The sequence below is a fragment of the Brachyistius frenatus genome, unplaced genomic scaffold (assembly GCF_029030835.1).
Source record: "Brachyistius frenatus isolate BFR_SWC_R1_liver_20210118 unplaced genomic scaffold, ASM2903083v1 Contig_17, whole genome shotgun sequence".
NCBI lineage: Eukaryota > Metazoa > Chordata > Actinopteri > Embiotocidae > Brachyistius > Brachyistius frenatus.
The window spans coordinates 4643972-4670065 of record NW_027210616.1 but is presented as its reverse complement, the minus strand read 5'-3'; the positions used below and the strand labels follow the sequence as shown (position 1 = coordinate 4670065).

Below are 26094 nucleotides of genomic sequence, written 5' to 3'. Positions count from 1 at the left end.
CATTTTCTTTATTGTGTGCTTAGCGTAGGGTAATTGTTCTTAGTTGGGTACCGGAGTCCTAAGAAAGGCGATTAGGGCCACCCGCTGCACTATGCTGAGGTTAAGGTTCCGAGTGGGGGGCCAGGATCAGAGGTCACCTGCACTGTCCTCTGCGTGCACCCCAATGTGCAGTCTGTCACCCCTCAAAGAGGCCACCGGGAGTGTGTCACTTTGATGGAGGTGTTTGGGGACACAGGGTCGTCCGGTCAGAAGCAAGGCCCAGACTTGGGGATGTTGTTGACTGTGACATCTGTCCCGCAAGGGCAGCTGTCTGTCGGCTGCAGCCTCCACCAGGGGAGGTCTGTGGGCATGGAGAGGCACATTAAGAGGCTCAAGCAGCGACAGACTCAGACAAAGAAGAGCATCCTGTGGATGGTCTATATGAAAAAAATATATTTGTATTGTAAAGCCAAATCCAGTGAGTACAGCCCAAGTGGACACCTCCTGGACTAAAAAATTGCAACAATGCCAAAATGCCAAAAAAAACTACTCAAGTGGCTATTTGAGGCTAACTCCAAAATCGAGTAAATCTCCCTTTACCCCAGTGTTAACATGCTCAATTTTACAGCAGAAGTAAATAGGTTTACAGCAAGAAATAGCCCTTTTCTGAATAGCTCAGGGGGGGGTTTGTATTGCCCAGCTCAAGTAATTTTAATATATTTGTCTGTACTAATAGAACTATGTGCCCCTGCTTCCACCTCCACATGAGATCAGCTACTTTTTTTGCCAATTTGTATTGCCAATTTGTACTTTTTTTTAGGAGGCCTACGCACACAACCACACAACCAATATCTGCCTGATGTCTCCCCTTGCAACCTGTCTTTCATCTGTACTCACAAACACTGGCCTGTGGTGAAATATTAACATGATTATCAAAGATGAAAAGCAGAATTTCAGTGGGTGTTCAGGCAACACAGAGGTTTGTAAAATATAATTTCATGTGCATCTTGACAGGGACTCTGTTACAGCATCAGCGGTATCGATCTCTGAGGTGATGTTGAATGAAATGATGAGATTTGAGTTATTATAAAAGCCCGGTCAGACAACAGTAAACTTGGTAAAGTAGAAATATTAAGAAATTAACAGAGTATTCTTGTATTCTTATACTCAGATGCAATGCAGACCCATGCAGGCACACTGACAGACACACACTATCACCATTAACTGTGTATTGCGTCATCAAAGACAAACCCTCTTCCATTCCCAGGATACTTTGTGTAACTGTTCCCTTCTCAACTGTCCACTTCTGAGACACACACAGACACAGCGGATACTCACACATACTGTACATGCACATTCACACACACTCAGACTTGATGTCTGGATGCAAGACAGAAGCTGATCTATTTCCTCTCCGTTTCACTTTCCGTTCTCTTTTTGCAATGGCACACTCAGTTACTCCTCCACCGTACTTTGAAGTCACAATGCTCTCCAAGGCAGCAGCGCTCGTGTCAGAAAGCCCCTTACCATTGGCAAAAGTAGCACCAGCATATTGCTGTGCAGTGACCTAATTTGATTTAGAGAAAATAGAGAGGTGCTATGGTGATCAAAGCTTTAGAAATGGAAAGCAGCATGAAGTTCTTCTCCCTCATCTTTCCACTGGATCTTTTTTTTTTTTTTTTTTTTAAAGCCCACCTCACTGTACCCTCCCTAATATCTACAGGAGGCAGCTAAAACGACAGGTGGGTGGCATACCTTTCAGAGCAATGAAGGACAGCTGTCAGAGCAGAACAACAGTCTTGTTTTTTGTGAAGAAAACAACAATAGGATTTCATTGTTGATCGTGCATACGGATTTGTAAGTCCACTAAATGGAAAGACAAGTCTCAAACTGCCTCACTTATTGTTACTATCTCATCTTAAAGAAAGACAAAACCTCCATGTGTTTTCTTGAGTAAAAATGTAGCCTTCACTCCACCTTTAAGAGTCCCCTCCCCTCATTCATTCTTAAAGCCGCCTCACTTTTAAAGGCCTTATTTGCGTCCTGTGAAGTATTTATATTTACAAGCAGACTCTCAGATATTACTTATGCATGCTGTTGCCATCTTGCTCAATAATTCAATACGCATCCTCACCAGAAGGGGCAAGGTAGGCTTGGCCTTGAGAGCTCTCTCTTGTTCGAGGGTTTTCATTTCCCTGTAATTCAGCTGAGTGGAGGAAAGAGGAGACAATGAAAAGGATTGTTATTGTACTTTCAACTCCACAAACTTTTAGCCTCAGCTTCACAACTAAACAAGATGCTTTGTTTGTTTTGACAAGGTTTTGTCTGAATGTGCACAGATTTACAGATTATTTTTTTTCCCCTTGGGTGGCAGTCGTTGGCTCCTTGTGAAAACTTGCTCCAAATTTGCCTCTTTAACATAATTTCTGTCTGGTCGCCAGTTGGCGCAACATGGTGCTGTTACTCATACTGTTTGTGTCGTTGAAGGTTTAACTCTTGGTGTAATTAATAACTCATTCATATTCTTCTGTGTTATTAAACAATCTACCACATTTTCATGGTTAGAGATGCTCTGAAATCGACTGCTGTTCTGTGTGACAATGCCAATAAAGTCTGTGTAAAGAACAGCCCGGCGCTTGCAGTGGAAAATTTCACACTGTTTGTTTCTTCACACATTAAGCATAAGTACAGCAGCACCAAGCAGCAACCAACCGTGGTGTCACCTATTAGTTTGTGAACTGTCATTCTGAAACCTGTCGTTTTGGATAGCATCTTGCTATTTTAGAGCCACAAGTGACCTTATTTGGTTGAGCTGGGGAGGAAATAGCGGTGAATCTTAATTGATCTTGTGAGGAACCTGAGGACACCACGCCTGCCTACGTATAGCAGAAACCTGACTGCACTACAGGCCTGTCAATCAAACAGACAGGCCCCCCAAAATACCCCTTTTTGAAGCCTAATATCTATTAAACGATGGAATTATTTTTAGATAGACTGCCAGAAAAACTAATAAGAAGGAGTGACTTCAGTGGATGACACCATAATAACTTGTCAGGAAAAAAATCATTGACTTTGTATTTCATGAGAGAATTTGAATGGGAGCCTATGGAGCCGGAGCATTTTTGAAACTGCCCCCCAGTGGCCCTCGGTGGTATTGCAGTTTACAGCACTTCCACATTGAACTAATTTTCCAGACCTGGAAGCTACGTCCACTTTTATATACAGTCTATGAGTAGCACCAAACTTCGCGAGTCTTGCGACATCCGTTTTAAAATGAATAGGAGTCCTCCCCACAACCTTCCACAACAACTGTGCCTTCTTTAATGAATGGCTCTCACCTTGTATTCAGTTATGTATTTCAGCTTCAAAATTAGAAAACATTGCTTCATTAAAACTTTGGCGGTTATTGAGCGGTGCATAAGGAAGGGTGAAAATAGCAGTGATGTTAATGTTTACATTCATTACCATTACTTCACACAAGAGTAGGGGCCAAAGGAGCACCCCAGTGTAGGCGACCCTCTCCTCAGCCCTGAGCTGAGTTTTCCTTTTTATCCTTCACAGTTGGCTACATCTCGGAGACTGAAAAGACTGTGTTTAGAAGCAGGTGACTGCAGAGCTAACCCAGTATTACTAACCCTCTAATACTTCAAGCTGCTTTAAATCAAAGCACCTACCAACTGCGGTCATGTTGGTTTTGCCCACGTTTCTATACATTTGAACATTGAAGCCTATCGCACTCCTTTGCCCTGAGGCGCTTACTTCAGAGATCCTCATGTCATATTGTGAGAACCTTCTTCTTAATGGCTTATGTTTTCATCTTAGTGAACACACAATATTGCCTCAGGGGAGCTTGTCATGATAAAACAGACGGAAAGGTAACGGGATGGATCAGTATGTACACATAAATGTTGCAAAACATCGAGAGCCCTACGGTCTCTGAGCTTCTTATTGTGTGATGACTCACTGAAGGTTTGGAGGAAACACTCTACTCTGGTCGGATTTGGAGGAGAATAGTTTTTGCCCTTTTGAAAAATTGCTAAAAAAAGATTCTCAGCAGGACTCACAGTAGCTCTGCTTACCCTCAAAACATCAACAGAACCTTGTTGCTGATGCTGTGTGTGTGTGTGTGTGTGTGTGTGTGTGTGTGTGTGTGTGTGTGTGTGTGTGTGTGTGTGTGTGTGTGTGTGTGTGTGTGTGTGTGTGTGTGTCTCCGTGCTTCTGCCAGGTTTGTACAACTCTGCAGACAGCTGGATGATCGTACCTAACATCAAGCAGAACCACTACACGGTGCACGGCTTGCAGAGTGGCACCCGTTACATCTTCTTTGTCAAGGCTATCAACCAGGCAGGAAGCCGCAACAGTGAGCCAGCCCGCCTCAAAACCAACAGTAAGTGAAGGCACATGTTTCCCTTGTGTCTGATTTTCTATGAATATTTACAAGCTTTGTTAATTTTGATTTTGATATTTAATACAATTGAAAGTTTTCTTGTCTGGTAGTCTTTTATTTTCCAACCGAGTGGCAGAAAAGCTGCTGATCGAGAGCTCATTTAGATTTTTGATTAGTAGAAAAACATTCCTTTTGGTTTGTAGCCTGTTTGTAACATTATTGGTTCAGAAGATGTGAAACCTGCAAGAGCGCCTGCAGTACTTGACATATTTCTGTCATTAACTCTCAAAAACATTTCATTACATGTTTCATGAGCGCTACACTGAATTATAACAATAATAGAGTGTGCATAAGGCCTCATATCAAATTTACTTTCCTTACTTTAAGAGAATGACTTATTTTTGCATTTATGTTCTGTTTCCAGACATTGTCCCATATCATCCTGCTGCTAGCTGCAAAGTTTGAGACCTTTGTCGGGTTATCTGTGCTTTGGCTCACATGGTTAATCTAACATATGCTAATGGAGTACAGTAAACAGTGGATAAGAGAGCTTGACTCTTCTCCTACACACCTGTCTTGTGTGACTGCAGATGTTACAGGGATTAAACCACTCCACACATCAGCACAGCACCTCTGTCACTTGTCTTTTAGTGCAGACTGTTGGACCCCTTTTCTCCCTTACTGTTTTTGTTGTTGTTGTTTTTTTTATCAGTGAATCTGTACACACTACTGGAGGTGCCTATTTGCTATCTTCCTTCTCCTATAACTTGGCTCTTTTCTTCCTGACATGTACGCAATAGTTGTTTTTCTAACTTGGTGAATGCAGTTTTTTTCCCTCCCACTTTGAGAAGATTATGTGTAATTGTCATCTTCTCTACCAGTCTCTGTCTCCTTTTGTTTTCTTTTCTCCCACAAGTTGGTTCTCTGCTGCAGAATCTTGTCTTAGCCTTGAACTCTGTTTTTCCTTTGATATGCGTAACAGCACAAACTAAATCAGAATAAATAAAGACACTAAATGAGGGAAAGATCAACCAAATGTAAGCAAATAAAAAGCATAAAATTGATTAACTCAAAAGAAAACAGGATCTTGAAAGTTACAACAAATGAACAGCAACAGTTCAAGTAAGAGAAGAAGCTTGTACTGTTTTAAGAGTAAAGAAGAGACATTATAGCCGTACCTACAAACTCATATCACCCACTGTCTACTTGGTGGAAATATTCCTCTGGCTCTGCTGTGATACATAATGAGTTAAAACCTCAGCGATATAGCTAATTTAGGATGTGCCCCAAGGGTGCTTAATAAAAATTTTAAATAAGTCTTAAACTGCAGCAGTGGTGCAGTGAAGCTGAACTGGAGTTGATATGCCAACTCCTCCTTGCTTCAGTCAGGAGTCTGGCTGTGGCATTTAGGATTAACTGTAATCTGGATACACTCAGCGTTCGACCAACAGGGTGCCCAAATGTGTGACAATAGTTTAACATATGTTTCCTTTAAAAATAAAATTAAAAACAAATCTGTCAGCTCCGGCTTCAAGACTGAGAACAAGCATGCATAAAAAGAAACTAAACTCTCAAACACAGCGTGTTTGCTGGACATTGACTACTAAACAGTATAACGAATATAACAATTGACCCTATATTGGAATCGACCCTTCACTGAACACATTCAGAACTAGATGGCTGAAAAATAGAATTAGGGTTACCAGTGCCTTTTTCAGTGTGCGAGATAAGAGAAGAAAAACAGCAGCGTATCACACAACAATGTGAAGACAATGTGACGATGTGAAAGTAATTGCTGACACTGACAAACCTCGAGACAATCACCACTCAGATCTGCAGCTCCTTTCCAAAATAAGAACTTGTGAACATAGTGGAGCATTTAGCAGCTAAAGATCAAATTACTTTCACAGGAGTTGATAGAGACCAGAAGCAGGGCTACAACTGAGTTAATACGTCATATACATTCACCAGGTGGTCAGAAACATAACTCAAAATAAATCAGAATGTTGTTCTATAATTGACAGATGTGTAAATAACCAACTGTTTGGCAATAGGTTTGCTACATCAGCTTAAAATGTGATACAATATTGTGTTCACAACCTTCTTCTGATTTTCCCCTTAAAAAAAGACTAATTGTCGGTTATTGTAGATTCAAAGGAGAAGCCTGCACAGCTCTTGACATGCTTAGCAGTGTATGGATCAAAATTTGCTTGCACATTAAGTCATGCTTGTTTTGCAAAGTTGATAAAAAATTTAAATGATCAGTCTGGTAGAGTTGGAAATTAGTGTAACTCTTCTTAAGTGATGTTACTGCAAACACAACTCCTGTTCTCGTGTGAGATTAAGTCCATGTAATTCCTAGGGTATTTCTCATTTTGATTTACACACTATACTTTTGCATTGAGTGAATGGCGATATGTAGTATTCACTAGTATGTTGTGTTAAAAAGTACTTTTATTGAAAGGGATGGTCTCTCTTTAAATAACTTCAATGCTAAAAGGACAGAAAGGCATAGTTTACATTTTGTCCCCATTTTCTCTTCATATCATCGATTTTGTATATTTTATTGTTATTAGTCATAAGGGGCCTCTGGGAAGCATTACCAACCCATCAACTTCAGTGAACCTGTTATCCCTCAACTATCACCAGGCCCCACTTCTGTTGGGTTTATTGCTCATGCTGTATCTGTTGCATTCTTCTCTCTGTTAAGCACAGTTTAAAGCATTATTAGCATGACATAATCAAAAAACATGCTGCCAAAGAGTCTTTATAGACAGTTGATAATATTAATCCCATTATCACTTCAAATACAATGAAGAATACAAAAAAAGTAGTGATATATACACATGGAATTACACAGACGGTTAAACGTAGTCAAACTTCTTTTGAAAGCCTTGCCACATGTCCGTTTATTCAAAGATGCTTCTGTTTTCTTATTTTTAGTTTTCTTAAATAGATTTGTCTTGCCTAAGCATATAGAAAAAAACTGTAGTGAATACAGGACGGAAGTAAAATGCAATGTTGATGATACACAAACTGGTTACACAAAGAAAAAAAAATGCACAGTGGACATTAAAGAAATGTCTTCTCTGGCAGCCAGTGTTGTGTTGTCAGGGGGAAAAGCCTGTCCACCCACAGCCAACACTGGGAGATTTTGAGCCTGTGATTGGCAACCAGCATTTTTTTCTTCACTTTTATAGTTTAGACAAGCCATCACAATAACAAAAACAACAATAAAAAAAAAAAAAAAAATTCAATATATTTTTCCATGACTGAGGTTTTGTGGTTTTCATTATGGCACATGCACCTTGTGAATTTGTGTCAGTCTCTTTACAAGTCTTGGTCCCTCATTCTTCCTCTTATCTCTTCTCTCCCACTCTCTTCTCCATCTCTTTGTCAGATGAATTGGTTTTCAGATTAAAGTGCCTCACTCATCTGTTCTAGTGAAGGCGAGTAATGTTTTTGCATTAAAATGGGTCACAACAACAAAACTGATCACAAATATCTCACTTTGACAGGCTCATTATGTTTCTCCTTTACACTCCGCCGCTGTGCCAGCTCTAGTCGGAAGCTTTTGAGTTAAGAACTACAAGTTCTTCTCTTGCACTTCAAGTCTCGCTTCCCGTCTGTGGCTAGATTGGAAGGTTTAGCCGCCTCATTTTTTTTTTAGGATGAGAGGCTCTCGGGACTTTCAGCCTGAGCTCATCATATTTTAGGGAGGGAGTTGCAAAGCAAAGAACATTGTGACATGGAGCACTATTAGATGGTGAAAAGCTATGCATCACAAGTCTGTCTTTTCAATAGAGTAACTCCTAACTATACTTGGAATGCTGCTGCACTATACATGTGGAAGATATATGCTACTGCAGCAAACTGCGTTAGTATGCCACCATAAAAGTGAAGCATGGCAGTTGCATTGCTGATCATTTTCCACCTGTGTAATGTAAATTACTGTACTAGAACTTCTATACATATCATACACAGTGTCCCATCTACTGGTAAAACTAATTGACTAACAGACAAGTAAATAAACTGATATAGTTTGACCTAAGAGGACACAATATTCAATTGAATGAAATGCACTGCTCAGGAAATGTTCATTCAGGTGCCTTAAGTATTACATTACATGAAGTATCATCAAGACTGAAAGATGGCTTGTGGGAACTGCTCGTGTTCAAATGGACTGACTGACACAAGCTTGCTGTTTTCTCCTGGACTTCAAGAGGCATCTTTAAAGTCTCTCTTCTTATGCAATGTTTTTGCCGTGGCCTCAAACTGTCCATGTTCCTCCTCTGCGTCCCCCTCTAACCGTTCTCTTGGCACGCTGTCTTCTGTTACCCCTGGCTATGACATATGATCTCCTCGTCTGGTGCTCTTTTTTTCTTTTTTTTTTCAATCTTTATGCCATCTGTCAATTCATCCCAGAGTGAATGTGTTTCTTCTCAAGATGCTGCATTTTTTTGGGTCCCAGCAGAGACGGCCATATTACTGTTCTCCTTGTCAAACAGTGTCCAAACAATATGCAATATCTAAGCTATCATAAAAGAACACGGTATCAGATGAAGGTGTGGTATATCATAGTCCCCAGGAACATTAAAAGAGTACTCCACCAATTTTACACATCAGAGTTTGTTTACAGGTCTTGGGCAGTACTATTGTATATGTGCCAAAAACTGTATAAAGCCTTCTATGGCCCCATTTGCCTCAAGTGGTGTCAGTTGAGTGGGCATCATTTAGAGCAGAAGACAGGGATATAGTTCAAGAAAGTGCACAATCTGAAACACATGGTGGAAGTGCATTTAGGGCATGCTCAAATCCACTTTTGTTAGTTTAACCTAAGCACAAAGTAAGACGCATGGTTGAAATGGGTGGTACTCAATTTCTCAATGAAATATACCACACCATTAAATGTATAGAGCTGGATTTTGTTGGTGAATTGCGCTGTTACTTTCCACTGCCTCAAGATAGCAATACACCATCAATGCACCTGACTACACCTCATTTTCAAACTAACAAACCCATCCATCAGCACTTAAATGCCCGCATACAATTGAACAATGTAGATGCTGAACAGCACAACTGTGTCAGTCAGAAAGTACCAAAGACACTTACTTGCACTTGGTACTACTTTGCGACAGATGTAAGATAAAACTCTGGAGCTCTGCAGTTATCTTACCAGACCTCTGTTGCCTGCTCCTCATCTCTGCTTGAGGCTAGCGGCTCGAGGCTACATTAGCTGCTATAAGCAGAACACACTGAAGCATCCAAGTTGCATTATGGGTTTTGGCATAGAGGAGGAAAGCCTGGAATAAAAAAATTTAAAAAAGACAACCTCTCTGCTTCTGCTGCAGAGATTGTTATCCTTTTTGTTAAAAACAGTGCATTGTAAGTGGCTGTGCTGAATTTGTGTAGTACTCTATTAATGGCTTCACGTCCTGTTTTGTGCAGTTCAGTTGGCTTGATTGAGACAACATTTAAAATCACGTCTCAGAGCTTTCACTGACTTTTTAGGTCACTCCAATGAAACCACTCATGTGGTGACTGAAAGTGACCGGTGGCATTAATGCTGTAGTATATAGAAGTATCATTGTGCTGCTAGATGCTCACAGCTAACATGTGAAGTAACTCACAGCTTCCTGAAAAACATATGAATTAGGTATGACGAAGGAGGCGGCGAAGAAGCGAGTGTGCATGTGTGTGACCTTTTACTGCTATGACCACACTTATGCATTTACCTGGGAGTGAACTGTGACCAGGTTTCTACATGAAGTGAGTAACCTACAAAGGGACAGAGAGAGGTAGTATGAAAGTAGATGAAAAGTGACAGATTGAGAGTGAGACGGGGAGAGTGTTGAGCGAATAAAAGACACCGAATAGCTCTTTGCAGGGATGAGTGTGTGCAGACGTGAGTGCCCTCAGACCACAGCTTTTTACCCATTAACACAGCCTGGACCTCAGCAATGCACACAGAGGGGTAAAATTACATTGTGCCAGTCCAGTTGCCGCTTCTGATTCTTCAGTGGGCAAGAAGTGGCCTTAAACAAGCAAACAATTATTGAAAAAAAGCTTTTATATTCAGTTCCTAAGGCTCACATTTACACCGATTTTTCTCTCACAGACCTCAGACTTTTTTCTTTTTTAATATTTACTTTTAATATATTACATACAGCTATATTCAGACTTTTTGTATGAAAACAAATAATGAGCCCTATTTTATTAATTCAGATAAAAGCATCCAGTCATTTTGACATGAAAAAAAAGCAAAAGCCTATCTTCTGGCTGACAACATAATGATCATTACATTTCTCTTTAAGGCACCATATTTTTAGACATTCATAAGCATGAAATTGAATTAAGCCTGCATCTGAGTTTGGTCACAACTTATTAGAGTGGTGGCTGGCAAGAACAAGAACCCACATTAGTCTAGACAGCTTTTATTAGACTGTTCCCTGTTTGTGCTTTTTAATTGGCTGTCTGTCTCTATAATGAATTCATATCAGGAAGAGACGAAGTTGGAGTTAAAGTAGGAAGCAGTTTCGTACTTTAAGGATAGAGAAACAGATTCAATTTTAGAGTGAGTGGCATTTACAGGTTATGTAGCTCGTTCTTACAGGATTATCACAATGTCTTTCTCATCTGTGCAGTCTCTTCGATAAGCCTGATATTATTCCACACTGCAGGCCACTGACCGTCAGGTCAAGTCAGAAAAAGCAGGCTCTAGTGTTTAGTGTCTGATTTGATTGCCAGTGCCAGCGGACATCAACTACAAGATGTGATTTCCTCAGCTACAAATTCAGCACATGTACCAAGGTTAAGAACAGCCTTTTCTTTTTCTTTTTTTTTTTAAGACTTTTTGTAAGTTTCTCTGAAGGCTGCGGAGGTAAAATATTATTTTACTTATTCCATTTTCATGTGCACTCATATCCACCGTGGTTATGTTTGAAAAGGGCAAACTCTGCTTCAATGCTTGTAGTTTCCCATATTTCCTTTACATGTTGACAGGTGATAAGCTGCTCGACTGAGATGTGATGTTGTACCTCCACAGTGACCAGCAGCTTACACATTCCTACACCCTGGTTCCACATTTGCAACTGTTTCACACTGTAAAACCTCCAACCATCAACATCCTCTTTTGTCATTTTGTAGTACAAAGCTGCAGCATAGTATGAAGGAGGAGTACCAACAACATAAATCCAGGCTTAAATATGACTTCATTTACCAGCTCTATTGTTTTCAATAAAGACTAGACTATTTTGAGTAAGCATATTGTTTGAGGACAAACAAAAGCTAATCTGAATGCATGCTGGCCTTCCTTTCGGCAGCTACTTTGCTGACGGTCTAACACCGGACTGTTGACTTTATTCCGTTTGTGAACTATTCTGGGCATCCATATTGTGTGTACACAGCAGGGGGTCACAAAACACCCCAGAGAGAGAGTGTGTGTGTATGTACAGTATGTGTGTATTTCTCAGATCCTAGCCACTGTGTTAGGTAAGCAGCTAAAATTCAGGCTGAAAATATCACGTCAAGGTGCCAAAGGCGTACAAGTCCCTCTTCCTGTTAAAGGACGTGCAATAATATTTACTCAGAATGCATCGCTGATGACAGGCCTCAAGCTACCACACAGTCCCTAAAGTAAACAGTTGAAGGTGGAGAGGAGACAAGAGGAGAGGAGATGGCTAAGAGAGTGTTAAGAGCAGAAGAAGAGAGAGAGGTGAGCGACGGGACAGTAAAGAAGAGGAGGGGGTGTCCACATAAAATAGTGCTTTATGGGGCACACCCTGTATATATTGTGTCCCTGGTTCGATTCCAGCAGTGACCTTTCCTGCATGTCAGTGCACTTGCTCTCCATTGTGTCTAAAACAGAGAAGCAGGAGATGCAAAGTAGGTCTGAAATGTTTCCGCATCAGGGAAGACCCTGCTTTTAAAAATATCAACCTAAGAAATGGGTAGAGGCACCTTTTGCAGTTATTCAAATAAAGACACCTTTAAAATATCTGAATATTTAGGGATTTTTCTCTTCAATTCATACCTTAATATCAATATTGTAACATAGGAATTACTATTGGTGCTTCCATAAAATATTTACATGATTACAATTTGATAAAAAGAAAGAAATCTGTAATGTGGATACATTGTGCAAGTGGGTAAAACCAAAAAGTGGAGCAGCTAGAACAGTCTGTTAATTTCAGAGAATTAAATTACTTTGTTGGGATGTAGTCTTTAAAACTAGGAAAAGACAATACTCGTGCCACATCACAATATTGCAATATCCAAAATCTAAGAGGAAAATCTACTTTCATCTCACTATATCTATATAACACCGATATATTGACCAGCCCTTGTTAATAGGCAGTAATTACAGCATACTTCCATGTGTTCTCATTTGCCTTTTTGGGACCGACAACAAAGAGTTTTGTTTTACATTTGCTTGCTCAAAGCACCATCCTCCATTCACTCAGCAGGTGACAATGCCAGCAGGTGGAGTTTGTGAGATTTAGGGCGTGTTAAAGTGACAGTTGGTGGGATATTTTTTCCAAAGACAGACAACAGACTCAATGCGAGCCCTGAAAGCTCAGCACCTTACGAAGGGCGGCTTGATATCGGTCAACAATGCTTTGAAGTCCCGTGATACACTCTGTATTTGTTTTCATTTATGTGCCTTGACACAACAGAAGAGAAGACCAGTATCACTGAGACACTAGCTGGGTTTTAATGAATGATCAAATTTTACACACACGTCCAAGAGCCCTCACATTGACTCCTCTTGAAAAAATGAATTCTTTCACAAGCTTTTACTCTAACGAACCATCACAGAAACTTCCTTTCCAAAAATGACTTCTTAATCATAGTGAAATTCTGAGCAGCCTCTCTGAAAATTATTTTTCTAGCACTGGTCTCTGAAGACTCTGCTTAGTTAATTAAGGGGTGAAGCTGGGGGAGATCAAGGACTACTGTTTGTCTTTGCTTTTCACTGTACAAAGACTTTTTCAGTTTTAATAGAAGATCAGTAGAAAAAGCTAAAAATTGCCCGGTAAGAGGTGAGAAGTCAAGATGTGATAAACGTGAACTCGCATTGCCAGCAAGTCATGCTAAGTACCACCGTGCTGTTCGCTGTCCCAAGCCGTGTTAACACGACTGGTGCATTTTTAATTTTGCCAGTGTACATCTTTATTTAAGATAGATGAAAGTAGTCAGCACTGTTGGATTACATATACTGTATGAAACATACAATTAGAAGCCAAGTGGCACGCTGCCTTGCATTTTAATGACATGAATTGATCTGCAAGTTCAGCAGGGAGGTAGGAACCTGTGAAAAGATTTGAAGTTGTGTTGGACTGCTGGTGTGTCAAGAGAGCACCCCATGTCCCTGATGCTGCTGTTTCTACTGCACTAATTGTTTAGTTATGCAGTAAAATGGATCTTTTTTTCCCCCCTTCTCGTTCAATCTATCCCTCAGCATAAATGTGAGCCAGGAAAAAGAAAGAAGTGCGAGTGAAATTGACTGAATTGAAATAAAGTCAATTACCCACACACTGTCGCACTGCAATTATTCCAACGAGGTCCCAACAGAATGAAGTTGGACTGAAATTACTTCTTTTTTTATATAAATGCTCTCCCCAACAGCCACCCCTTTTATTTCTCTCATTTTTTCCCCCTGGATGCTATTTCTTTTCTGTGTTTTACAAGTTTCCATTAAAGCCTTCCAAGTCCATAACAATGCACAGCTCTGAGGCAGAGAGCGGTTATCATCTCTGCAGACAGTTAGAAATATCTCTCATTATTACTGTATTATTGCAGAGTGGAGGCAGACTAATCACAGACACTGCAAAAACTCCCATCTGTGGGATATATAGTAGCAGTATCCCATACTGTCTGTATTGCTGGTGTTATAAAATCAGCAATCAGAATGTGTGTTTAACAAGATGATGGTCTTTAGTAGCAATTAGCATCAACAGTTTTCTGGTCAAGAATATATCAAAAGTGGATGTCGTTTCTGGAGACGGCTTCCATAAAAAGGGTTCTGAAGTCTTAGATGTAAATATCCACTTTCTTCTATTGAATCTGACTTCTTTCTAAAATATAACTCCACGCATGCCCTCTTTACGCCTTTGGGCCGGCAGTGTAGTACTCCAAGAGAAATCGAATTTGGCATGATGTCGGAGTGCTGCTAGCTAATACCAGTACACTCGCTGTGAGTTTAGGTCTGTTCATTTCATGCCAACTCTACAACATGAAGGGGCTCCAGTGGTGGACGAAGAACTCGGATCATTTGCTGAAATAAAAGTAGAAATACAACAAAGTAGAACACTGTACTTCATTACAAGTAAAAGAGTCTTACATTCAGAATCAAGTGAAAGTACAGATGTATCAAAAGCGCTGCAGAGTGATCTCATAAAATGAAAACGTGGCTGTAGAATACAAGGATACCGGGATTTAAGGGCTATATATATCTATATATATAGTGGCAATGTACAAAGCTACTTTTCAACCATGACAGGCTTTTTCTGGTTGGTTTGAAATTTCCTTAAAACAGGAAGTAAAAAAAATTCTAGTTTACAAAGAAAATAAACTGAAAAATAAGGTTTACAACATCACCAAACAATCTGGAGCGGTTGCACATTGTGGTCCAGCTGTGGCTGTGTGAAAATTTTGAACCATTTGACGTGTGCCAACACGATGACAATCCACATTGAAGTGGTTCACCTGCCAATTTCATTGGCAGCATCCTGCCTGACTTACGTACATACATATCTATTCTCACATAATTCACAATTTAAACTTTCTCCGTTTACAAGAATCCTGTTGGCATTGGTTCAAAACATTTCCGCTCAGCAGTTTACTGTACTGTATGCCTGCTTTTGTGTAGGCCGTAGTTGATGCTCCGACTGTGTGTCTGCTTGTCCTCTACCGTCACGTGGGTCTCCCCTTCCCCAACCTCAGGCCCTGCCCAGGCTCTCAGGAGTCATCCCCTGGAAAGGCATGACAGAGCCCCAGTGTTTGGAAATGGCTGCGCTGGCAGCGATAAGCAGTTCAAAGAAGAGAGCGCATTAATGTAATTGGCTGCCAGCAGCACACTGGCCCCGGCGTCTCATATCCACACGCGGTAACACACACTCACCACGCAGATTATTGGAGAGGAGTGTGTGAGAGTGGAGAGAGGATAGAGAGGATGAGAATGAAAGAATGGGGGAAGAGAGATGAAGGGAAGGGCAGATAGAGCGAGGGGAGGAGGAGTCAGGGTCGTCATTGTGTCGCTCATTAAGCCATGGGAGGCTCAGCGAGGCTGAGCGATGAGAAGAGAGGTGTCAGAGTTAAATGTCAGGTCTGGAAGGAATGTGGCTGACTTTTGTGAAGCCTGCCTACACATATACATACACATACATATATACACACACACACACACACACACACACGGACATTGACAGGTAGAGGGGATCCTCTCGTGAATCTTCAGTCTCATATTATCCCCCTCAACTTCTCTCCTCCTCATTCCTTAGCTGCTCTCTCTCTGCCACTCACCTAGTTCTACCCTCTCAATTTTCCACCCATTACACCCAAATTACTGGTGTCATTGCAAACTGAATTGTTGCAGCCGGATAGTCGCATTTCCATAGAATAGCCCCAACCACTGCCTACTGCGGTGGAAGTGAAGGCTATTTCCTTCAGCTAATTTCCAAGTCTGTGTGATTGGAGGCACAGAGAAAAATGCCGGGTGGCTTCCTCCACTGTTAAGAAATGTTTTCACCAAAGGCTGTGAGAGGCTTTGAAGTTTAGACTTTCGCCCTTGTATTTCAAACATTCTCCTTTTCTGTCTCTCTCCGTGAGTTCTCTGCGAGCACTTCTCACCCTACTTTCTATTTATTTTCTTCTTTTGCTGCTGCTCCACATTAAAATCTTCCTCTGATTTATATTCTTATCCTCAACTCTTCCCCCTTTTGATCTTGTGGTGTCTTCCTGTCGTTTCTCACTTGACAATCCTGAGAGACCATGAACCCAAAATGACAGACAGACACAGTTAGCAGCGAGCTGATGAACACTGCAGAGCATTTAACAGGTGAAATAGCAAGACATCTTCCAAGAGCTGGTGGAGACCAAAACAGGGCTCAGATCAGTCGTCCAGCAACATGAGCTCAAAAGAATTTAACTTGAACTCAGTAACTGCCCGAAGTGTTAGCAGGAAATTGCAACAAAAATGTTTGAGAGATAAACTTTGTAAGGATGTAAATTGTCAGTCTTGTGTTAACCAATTGTGCTCTTGCCCCAAAAGACCTGCCCTAAAATGAAGGATACATGTCCTATAAGCCCTGAAACTCTGTACCCAACAATTTTTTTTTGTTCAGGAAGATAATCTACACGAGGCAAGTTCAGTTAACGCACAAACTGGACATAATTTCAACAGCTGTAAACAGAATTTAAAACAAAAATGTACATTACATTCAGACATTGATATTAAAAAAACAGAAGAAAAACAGAAACTATGTAATCTATACTTATTATATAAAGGACAAGCAAGATATTCTATTAGCTTTACTTTTATGTTTTAATTGCATGTATCATTTTGTTGTTTTTGTGCCTCAGGTAGACACTTGGTAAACTCTGAGTTGTTCATTTTAGGATGAAAACAATGTTATCATTATGAAAATACATTAACAGATCCTTTACAGGGGAGGTTTCCAAACTTTTCAGACCATGTACCACCACATTATGTACCAAACTAAATTTCCCGAGTACCACTTCCCACTGCAGATACCAACCGTATTTTTCAGAAAAAAAAAAAAACTTGCACACAGCCTCAGAAAGGCTAAATAACAATAACAGGGAGCAAAATCCAACAAAACATTTATTTTGAAGACCACTCACAAAAAATTTGCAAAAACTAGCTCAAGAGGCACGTTGGAATAGCGTGTTTCTGGAACTTGTACCCATTTTTAACTTCCACTAATTCCACTTGCTAGAATCAACCAATGCGAGTGCGTCTAGCTAATGTCAGCAATCTACTTTGTCGGACATGACGTGACTTCACCCTACGTAGCTCAGCACAGCTATTATTAACAGCTCAATTTTACATCATTGTAACTTGATATGTATATGCAGTTTTAGGTAATGGACTTAAATGACAATTTTGGGGTTTTGTGCCAGTCTGAGTGCAGTTATTAGGTTTTTCAGCAAAGCTCTTGTTTACCACAAGGTGGAGCTCCGACAATGCCAGGACCACCCGCGGAAAACAAACCACAGTTTGGGAATCACTGCTTTAAACCACACAATTATGCCTCTTTTCCAGGTCAACCCTTCAAGTTGGACCCAAAGACAGCCCACAAGAAGTTGCGTCTGTCCAACGACTGTCTGACCATGGAGAAGGACGAGAGCTCACTGAAGAAGAGCCACACCCCGGAGCGTTTCAGCGGCACAGGCTCCTATGGAGCGGCCGGCAATGTCTTTATCGACAGCGGGTGCCACTACTGGGAGGTGCTACTGGGAGCATCCACATGGTAAGAAACACACATGCACACGAGTGCATTATATAAGCTTGCAAGGAGGCTTGGTAAACTGAAATATCTTTCTTTTGGGAGTTTAAATCTAGGCTGTTATGCAACCCCTCCTCTCCTCCCCACCCGAACACACACACACACATAACAGACACACACCACACACAGTGTATACTCTTTTCCTAATTATATTCTTTTCACTAATTAGCTGTGAAGTAGACCTCTTCACGCAGGAAAGACCCAAGGGGCCTATGCCTATCTTGTGTGTCCTCAACATGAGGTAGCTTGACTGTGTAAGTCATTAAGGAGGACACTAGTTTCAGATCACTAATGTGTTCCAAACTGTTCCTTCCCTGCAGGTATGCCATTGGCGTGGCTTACAAATCAGCCCCAAAAAACGAATGGAGCGGCAAGAACTCATCCTCATGGGTGTTCTCACGTTGCAACAACAACTTTATGGTGCGCCATGATGGTAAGGAGATGCTGGTGGAGGCAAGCCTACAGCTGAGGCGGCTGGGTGTCCTGCTGGACTACGACAACAATTCACTGTCCTTTTATGACGCCATGAATTCCCAGCACATCCACACCTTTGAAGTCTCCTTCCTCTTGCCTGTTGTACCCACTTTCATGATCTGGAACAAGTCAGTCATGATACTCTCAGGGCTACCCGTCCCCGATTTTGTCGATGGCGTGGCCTCGGATCTTCAAGAGCAGCAGCAGCAGCAAATGGGCCTGTGCCGACAAGAATCGCCATACTTGACCGGGATGAAGACCTGCCACTGACTGGTCCAGTGACTGAAAGCTTGATTGGGAGCTCAAAGACGTTGACAGTATGACTGAATCCTGCTCTAATCCTCACAAGTGAACTAGTTATTTTCTTATGGATTTAGAAAGTGTTAAAAATATGCATACCAGTCTGGGAAAATGTCCTGTTAGTTTGTAGTCATACAATGTTTTGCAAATCCATCGGTGAATGGGGACACGGTCTCTAGACTGCAAACATCAGTATACGTAAAGTTCATCTGATGCCCTAGAGTCACTCACAGAGAGCTTTGGTCTGTCATTGGGCAGAGTTGGACTCCTGGTTTTCAGGACCAATTAAGGTCTTCCTTTTTCATTTAGTGTGCTTTTGATTTGATACGAGGCAGAAGACCAAGGTGAGAATCTACACATCAGCCATTTAAGGTTTGAAGATACAACATATGAACAGTGGTTTATTGGTTAATGTCTAATCTGTGGGAGATATTACAAAGAAAAAATAAACAGCAAAATGCAAAGGTATTAAAAAAAAAAAAAATGCCTGGATTCCAGTGACTACAGACATATAAACTTCATTTTAAAGTCCACATTTCTGGTTGAGTGATATGTCAAGTTCATGAAAAATAACAATACCCAAATACGATTTGACACATTTTCGAATTAATCAGAATGATCGTATAAGAATATAGATTTATTTGGTAAGAGTTGAATTAGAAGATCAAAACTGTCTCTGCGCTTCATGTGAAATCATGGCCAGCAGTTGGGTTAACTTAGCAGCAAATGGACTGAAGGCTCCGATCATGTAGTTCAGGAACATCACCTCCTATAAGAACAGAAAGTATCACATTTACATTTCACTTTTGTCATGGATTAATCAAAGGAAAGTGAAAAGTAAGTCTTTGATATGCTGCAAGAGCCAGGGTCAGATCATGCTGGCCAAAAATGAGCAAACAAATCTTTTCTCCTGGTACATCAAGAGTTTGATACAGGTCTGCACCAGTACACACAGTCTCCAGGAAATAGCCATATGTTTGTACTTGCAAGTACAACATGGCAAACGCTTTCACATTGTCGGCTTTTTTTATTTTTTTTTTTTATTTTTTTTTACAAAACTAACTGACAGGTATGGAGGCATTTAAAGGTTGTAAATCTCAAATAGTGCTTTAAGCAGAGTGATGTTGACTGACTGATGTATATTTTCCACTCAAGGAAGAGTAGCTTGGTGAATTTTTTTAAATTTAATGTAAACAATACACAAACAACACCATCACAAATACCACAGGAAGTGTAAGTACAAATAATTATTAATTTTATATTATTAAGGCAAAAATAATAACGTCTTGCATGTTGCTTTACCTCCACTTAATACCTGCATACCATCCTGATGTAACCTGCACAAACAAAACCACAAAATATTTAATACATTCAGAGGTCCAGATCTGAGTTTACTGAGTCAACATGAGACTCAAACATCTCAGCACTAGTACACATGAAAGTGGTCTCGATTTTCTCCCATGACTCACGCAAGAAAATTAAAAAGCGCATAATTATTTGAATTCAGATCTATATTCTTTATGCCAACTTAATTGTGTTCACTCGACTATCTTTCAAATTCAGATAGATGCTGGGTGTGGACACAGCAGGGCACATTACAAATACTCTGTTGTCACTGTTCATGTGTTGCATCCTGAACTGTAAGTGGTTGATCCTTTTCCTGATCTTCCTCCTAGATCTGACCCATCAGTACTGTCTGCATTGGTGGATCACAGCTTCCAGATTTCAGGAAGTGTTAACATTGCCTTAACAAGGTAACGCTGTGTTAACAAGATCACAGGGGGTACATTTGCATCATGTGATCACTCGACTTGTATAATAAGAGGTTTATTGAATACTCGAGAAAAGAAAAAAGTGTTATTTATGGCAAAAAAAAAAAAAAAAAGATGTTTTACTTTTATTATTAATCGCAACATGTTCATGATGCACTTTTTAATTAACACTATTTCCCCTCTTGAGTATTAAAATATATGGAGCTGAGTGGCAGGGTTGTAATGGGGAGGGTAAATGACAACTAGCACTCCTGCTGGTTGTGTTAACTCTCTTGTTTTCTTACTCATATTTCCAAAATAATTTATGGTCGGTAATTAATGAGTCTTATCTTATTATTCATAATAAAATGTATTGCAATAAAACACTGTTACATCTTATCTGATCACTCAAAGCACTTTGCAATAATAAAAAAAAAAAAGAAGACCCTGCTGTAAAGTTAAAAATATTTTTTTGAACATAATCTGCAACTTTTCCTTCCCATTATGCTTTTCATTAGCATCTACTGAAATTATCTTGTTTAGAAAAGGGATATGATTATGATGATGTTTATGGGATTTGTATCACGCTATGATGATAGACTAATAGCTGTTTTTAAAAAAAAGAGTTCACTCTGTTGTTGACTTTTCAGGGAAGAAGGGGGTTAACACTTTAAATTTGCTGTCTGTCGCAATGTCATGGCATGATTGTGCTTTCCTCTGTGATTTGTTAGCGCGCGCACACACACACACACACGCACATACACACCCACACGCCAACACGCGTCATGTTCCGTTTAGGTTGGCTTTGTCGTGATAAATGCATGATACATCGTAGGATCCCACGGCTCACTGGGTAATTTAAGTAACTCCTTCAACTTCACCGAATCTTGTTTTTCCATCCGGTGTGGACTCACCGAAACATTTGCTTGACCACCAACTCTTTTTGTCCTCCATCACTATTCAAACACCAGCTGCAGCTGATGCCATTGTTTGCTCATTGTTTGGATTTGAAGGCCTAGTGTGTGGGTGACAATTTGATATTCAGGTAGCGGCGCTGTTCCAGACAATCAAATGTATTATAGTTTATGCAGAAGTTGTGATGCAGAAAAAGAAGAGAGAGATTGTGATATAGTGACACTGGAGGTTAAGTTTGGGGGGAAAAAAGGTAGATTTGACATGAAAAATCTTACACCTCATGGCCATCTTCACTCCCTTTACTCATCACCAGGACTTAACATTGACTGTCATGTAACATTTCTATTCTGACAGGCTGTAATTTCCGTTACTTAAAAAAAAAAAAGCAGGTACACCCTGCAAACACACATGGATTCAAATCATTTGCCAGTAACCTTCTAAGTAACCTTATAGTTACTTATTGATGAGACGAAGCAAACATCCAGCAGTGTAAAGCTGTCAGCTGTGAGAAGGCAGGGTGAATCTGACATGGCAGACAATGTCAGTGCACCTTTTAACCTGCTGTGTTTATTTAGGGTAACTGTATGATGCATCAATCATTATTATTCGATTAAGGCATTGCTTGACAGAGGTGATCCACTGATCAAAGGTGGGAGCTTCACTCTGTGAGGAAGGTGTTTTTAATATGTCCATTGCGGATTTACTGAATGTTACCCAACTTCCAGGTATTCACTGGTGAAAAATGTCAGTCACAGGCTCAGAGCGGCCATGTGTTGATTTGTGATCTGGACCGACAAGCTCAACTCATCTGTGCAAGTGTGCTTGGCTGGGTCACTGCATGATTACGTGACCTTGCTGCAGGTTCATAACTCTTTCCTTATCTTCATGATGGGGTTTCTTATCGAGTCAAACATATTCTCTTGCTGTCTGTTATTTTTTTTGTAACAGTAAAAAAAAAAAAAAAAAACATGTCAAGAACTCTCACGAAATTTCCATTGCCATGCATATCAGATCGTTTGCAGTGCTCTTTTTTTTGTGTCACAAGTCAATACAGTAAAATATATACGGTGAATGATTTTCAATAGCTACCCACTCCTTGTAGTGCAGTGTAATACCCTAGAGACAATGCAATAGATCCTCCTTTTTGCTTTTCTGTTTGTGTAACTTGGGAAATTGTTTTGTTTTTTTTACAACTCAAGAGAAACGCGCTCTCCTCTCCTTTTGGCATTTGGACCTTGGTAAACAGCACAAAAAGAGCAGTTTTGCCTTCATGCGATGGTTTCTGTTTCCATAGATATAACGGAGATAATTTTAGCCAGAGAGGAATGTAAATCATAGGGGGAAATATATATTATATAAAGTTGTATAATATACAAAATATATATGAACCAATGTTATTTATGTGAATTTAAGTCCAATTAAAAGTCTGATCCCAAAAGTGTTGGAGTCAAGGTGCTTCTTCAGTTGTGTTGATTCCTACTTGCAGATGACACGTATTAACTTTAACTTTACCCACAATGGTTTTAGAAAAATGAATCCAACAGAGGGGTCAAAACAGCTCCTACAGATTCTTACTTATCATGCAGACATGAGTGATGCCAATTTTCTCATTTAATTATCAGCAAGAAACCAATACATTTATTTCTCAAAGTGTTGAACTATTACTTTAACTTGTAAACTGGCACATGAAAGTATAAAGATCTGTACTAAATCTCCTTTTAAGAGGCATGTCATGGAGAAACAGTGCTTCGGACGGGGCTTCCACACTTTACTGTGTATTTTGGATGCCAATATAAACTGCAACCCAGAGCTTACAATGGGCTGAGCCTGGGAACATACAAGGGCAGAGTAAGGTTGCTAGGCTGGCAGGTCATTCGGAGCTCTGGGTGGGGTTAGGAGGGCTATACCCTCTTAGCCCTCATCTGTCATCACTGGCACAACTTTCTCATTACAACATAGTACTGTAGTGTATGGGTACCAACACTGCCTGCAAGCATGGCACACACACACACTGACCCTGAAACCATGAGCAATATGCTCACTTATTTTGCAGTTCCTTTTCTATTGCGGCAGCAGGACTGTGGCAACAATGTCAGGGGAAAAACTGTAATTTAAACCGATGAAAGTTTAAACTGATCCCCATATTCGATCATAAAAATGGTGAGTATAGATTTCGATACATAAAATGCATTGATTTTGGCCCTGTGACCCTCTTCGGTCAGATATTGGGTTGACCAAACAGGTAAAGTGCAACTGTCAAAAATACAATGTGACCACACTAAGATGCCTGTTTCTCTGTATTTCCAGTATTAACTCTTTAACTAGCAGCTACTTGCTGAATTTTTGGAAAAAACAAAACAAGCAGGACACAGACTGATAAGGACCAAGCTCCGAAGAGTGCGCTCTGCTGAACAGAATCACCACCCCAACACAATGCTAACCTGGTCAATTGACAACAACACAGTTTAGTCACAAATCAACTACAGACTTAGTATTCAAAAGACAAGTGACTGAGTGCAGCTCGGATTATCAACCCGCCTCTCACATTGACAAACACCTGACCGGATAAGTTCATCAGGTGCATTAACATTGCTGTTTATATTTTACATATATATTTTATAGTGTGAATTAGCGATCCTGCCATTTAAACAGACTGTGTTTTACCTGTTAAATACACTGCTCAAAAAAATAAAGGAAACATTTAAACAACACAATGTAACTCCAAGTCAATCACACTTCTGGGAAATCAACCTGTCCAGTTAGGAAGCAACACTGATTGTGAATCAATTTCACCTGCTGTTGTGCAAATGGAACAGACAACAGGTGGAAATGAGGCAATTAGCAAGACAACCCTATAAAGGAACGGTTCTGCAGGTGGTGACCACAGACCATTTCTCTGTCCTCATCCTTTCTGGCTGATTTTTGGTCACTTTTGCATTTTTGCCAGTGCCCTCACCACTAGAGGTAGCATGAGGCGGTGTCCACAACCCACAGAAGCTGCTCAGGTAGTGCAGCTCATCCAGGATGGCACATCAATGCACGCTGTGGCAAGAAGGTTTGCTGTGTCTGTCAGCACAGTGTCAAGAGCACGGAGGAGATACCAGGAGACAGGCCAGAACACCAGGAGACGTGGAGGGGGCCGTAGGAGGACAGCAACCCAGCAGCAGGACTGCTATCTAAGGAGGAACAGGAGGAGCACTGCCAGAGCCCTACAAAATGACCTCCAGCAGGCCACTAATGTGCATGTTTCTGCTCAAGCTGTCAGAAACAGACTCCATGAGGGTGTTACGAGGGCCCGACGTCCACAAGTGGGGCCTGTGCTTACAGCCCAACACCGTGCAGGGCGATTGGCATTTGCTAGAGAACACCAAGATTGGCAGCTTCTCCATCGGCGCCCTGCGCTCTTCACGGATGAGAGCAGATTCACACTGAGCACATGTGACAGATGTGACGGAGTCTGGAGACGCCGTGGAGAACGTTCTGCTGCCTGCAACATCCTCCAGCGTGACCGGTTCGGCGGTGGGTCAGCGACGGTCTAGGGAGGCATTTCTTTGGAGGGCCGCACAGCCCTCCATGTGCTAGCCAGAGGTACCCTGACTGCCATTAGATACCGGGATGAGATCCTCAGACCCATTGTAAGACCAGATGCTGGTGCAGTAGGCCCTGGGTTCCTTCTGATGCATGACAATGCTAGGCCTCATGTGGCTGGAGTGTGTCAGCAGTTCCTGCATGATGAAGGCATTGATGCTATGGACCGGCCTGCCCGTTCCCCAGACCTGAATCCAATCCAGCACATCTGGGACATCATGTCTCGTTCCATCCATTGACGCCACGTTGCACCACAGACTGTCCAGGAGTTAACTGATGCTTTGATCCAGGTCTGGGAGGAGATCCCTCAGGAGAACATCTGTCATCTCATCAGGAGCATGCCCAGGCGTTGTAGGGAGTGATACAGGCACGTGGAGGCCACACACACTACTGAGCCTCATTTTGACTTGTCTTGAGGAATTTCCACAGAAGTTGGATCAGCCTGTGATCTGATTTTTCCACTTTTATTTTGAGTATGATTCTGAATCCAGACCTCCATGGAATAATGATTTTTATTTCCATTGATCATTCTTATGTTATTTTGTTCTCAACACATTCCACTATGTAATGAATAAAGATTTTCAACTGGAATATTTCATTCATTGAGATCTAGGATGTGTTGTTTCAGTGTTCCCTTTATTTTTTTGAGCAGTGTACATCTGTGAGTGATGAGGTGTGCATGGCATAAAGACAAAACAAAATGGTCAAAAACTGTTGCACACAGCTGTTCTGTTCTCTGTCGCTGGTGGACATGAACATGAATCAGGAAGAGTTGGGTGAGCATCTAGCATGTTTAAGAAATGCTTTGATTCTAAATATTGAGGGAAGGAAGTTTGCTTTTGTTAGCATTTGATGACCAGTCATTACAAATACCTGGAGGGGAAGGAGGAGGGGGCAATTTCACGCTTGATCTCTGCCCTGTAATATCCTAATACAAGGTACTGAAACCATACCAGCTTAAAAGTCACTGCTGTGCACCTGAGCCTACATTGCTGTGAAGATGGGCTATAATCCTGGGGAATTGTCAAAACTGTCTACGGGTCGAAAAGAAATCACATATGAAAAGTAATAGGCAAATAAATTAATAAGTAATATATTAAGAGTTAAATCTCAACACAACTAAGTAAACAAAGAAAATAAAACACTTCATTATCAGTGATTTGATTGGCTC

At 40.9% G+C, this 26094-nt stretch overlaps 1 protein-coding gene across 4 annotated transcripts in view; it reads left to right on the top strand.

Moving 5' to 3' along the window:
* The window catches only part of mid2 (midline 2), a 152225-nt gene extending 129452 nt beyond the window's left edge, over positions 1–22773 (top strand). For all 4 annotated transcript variants that reach the window (XM_069694502.1, XM_069694503.1, XM_069694501.1 and 1 more), the window contains 3 exons: positions 4205–4366; positions 17652–17859; positions 18216–22773. In XM_069694502.1, coding sequence (XP_069550603.1) covers positions 4205–4366; positions 17652–17859; positions 18216–18639 — 794 coding nt within the window. In that variant the 3' untranslated portion in view covers positions 18640–22773. The remainder of the gene's footprint in view (positions 1–4204; positions 4367–17651; positions 17860–18215) is intronic.
* Positions 22774–26094: the final 3321 nt, after the last annotated feature.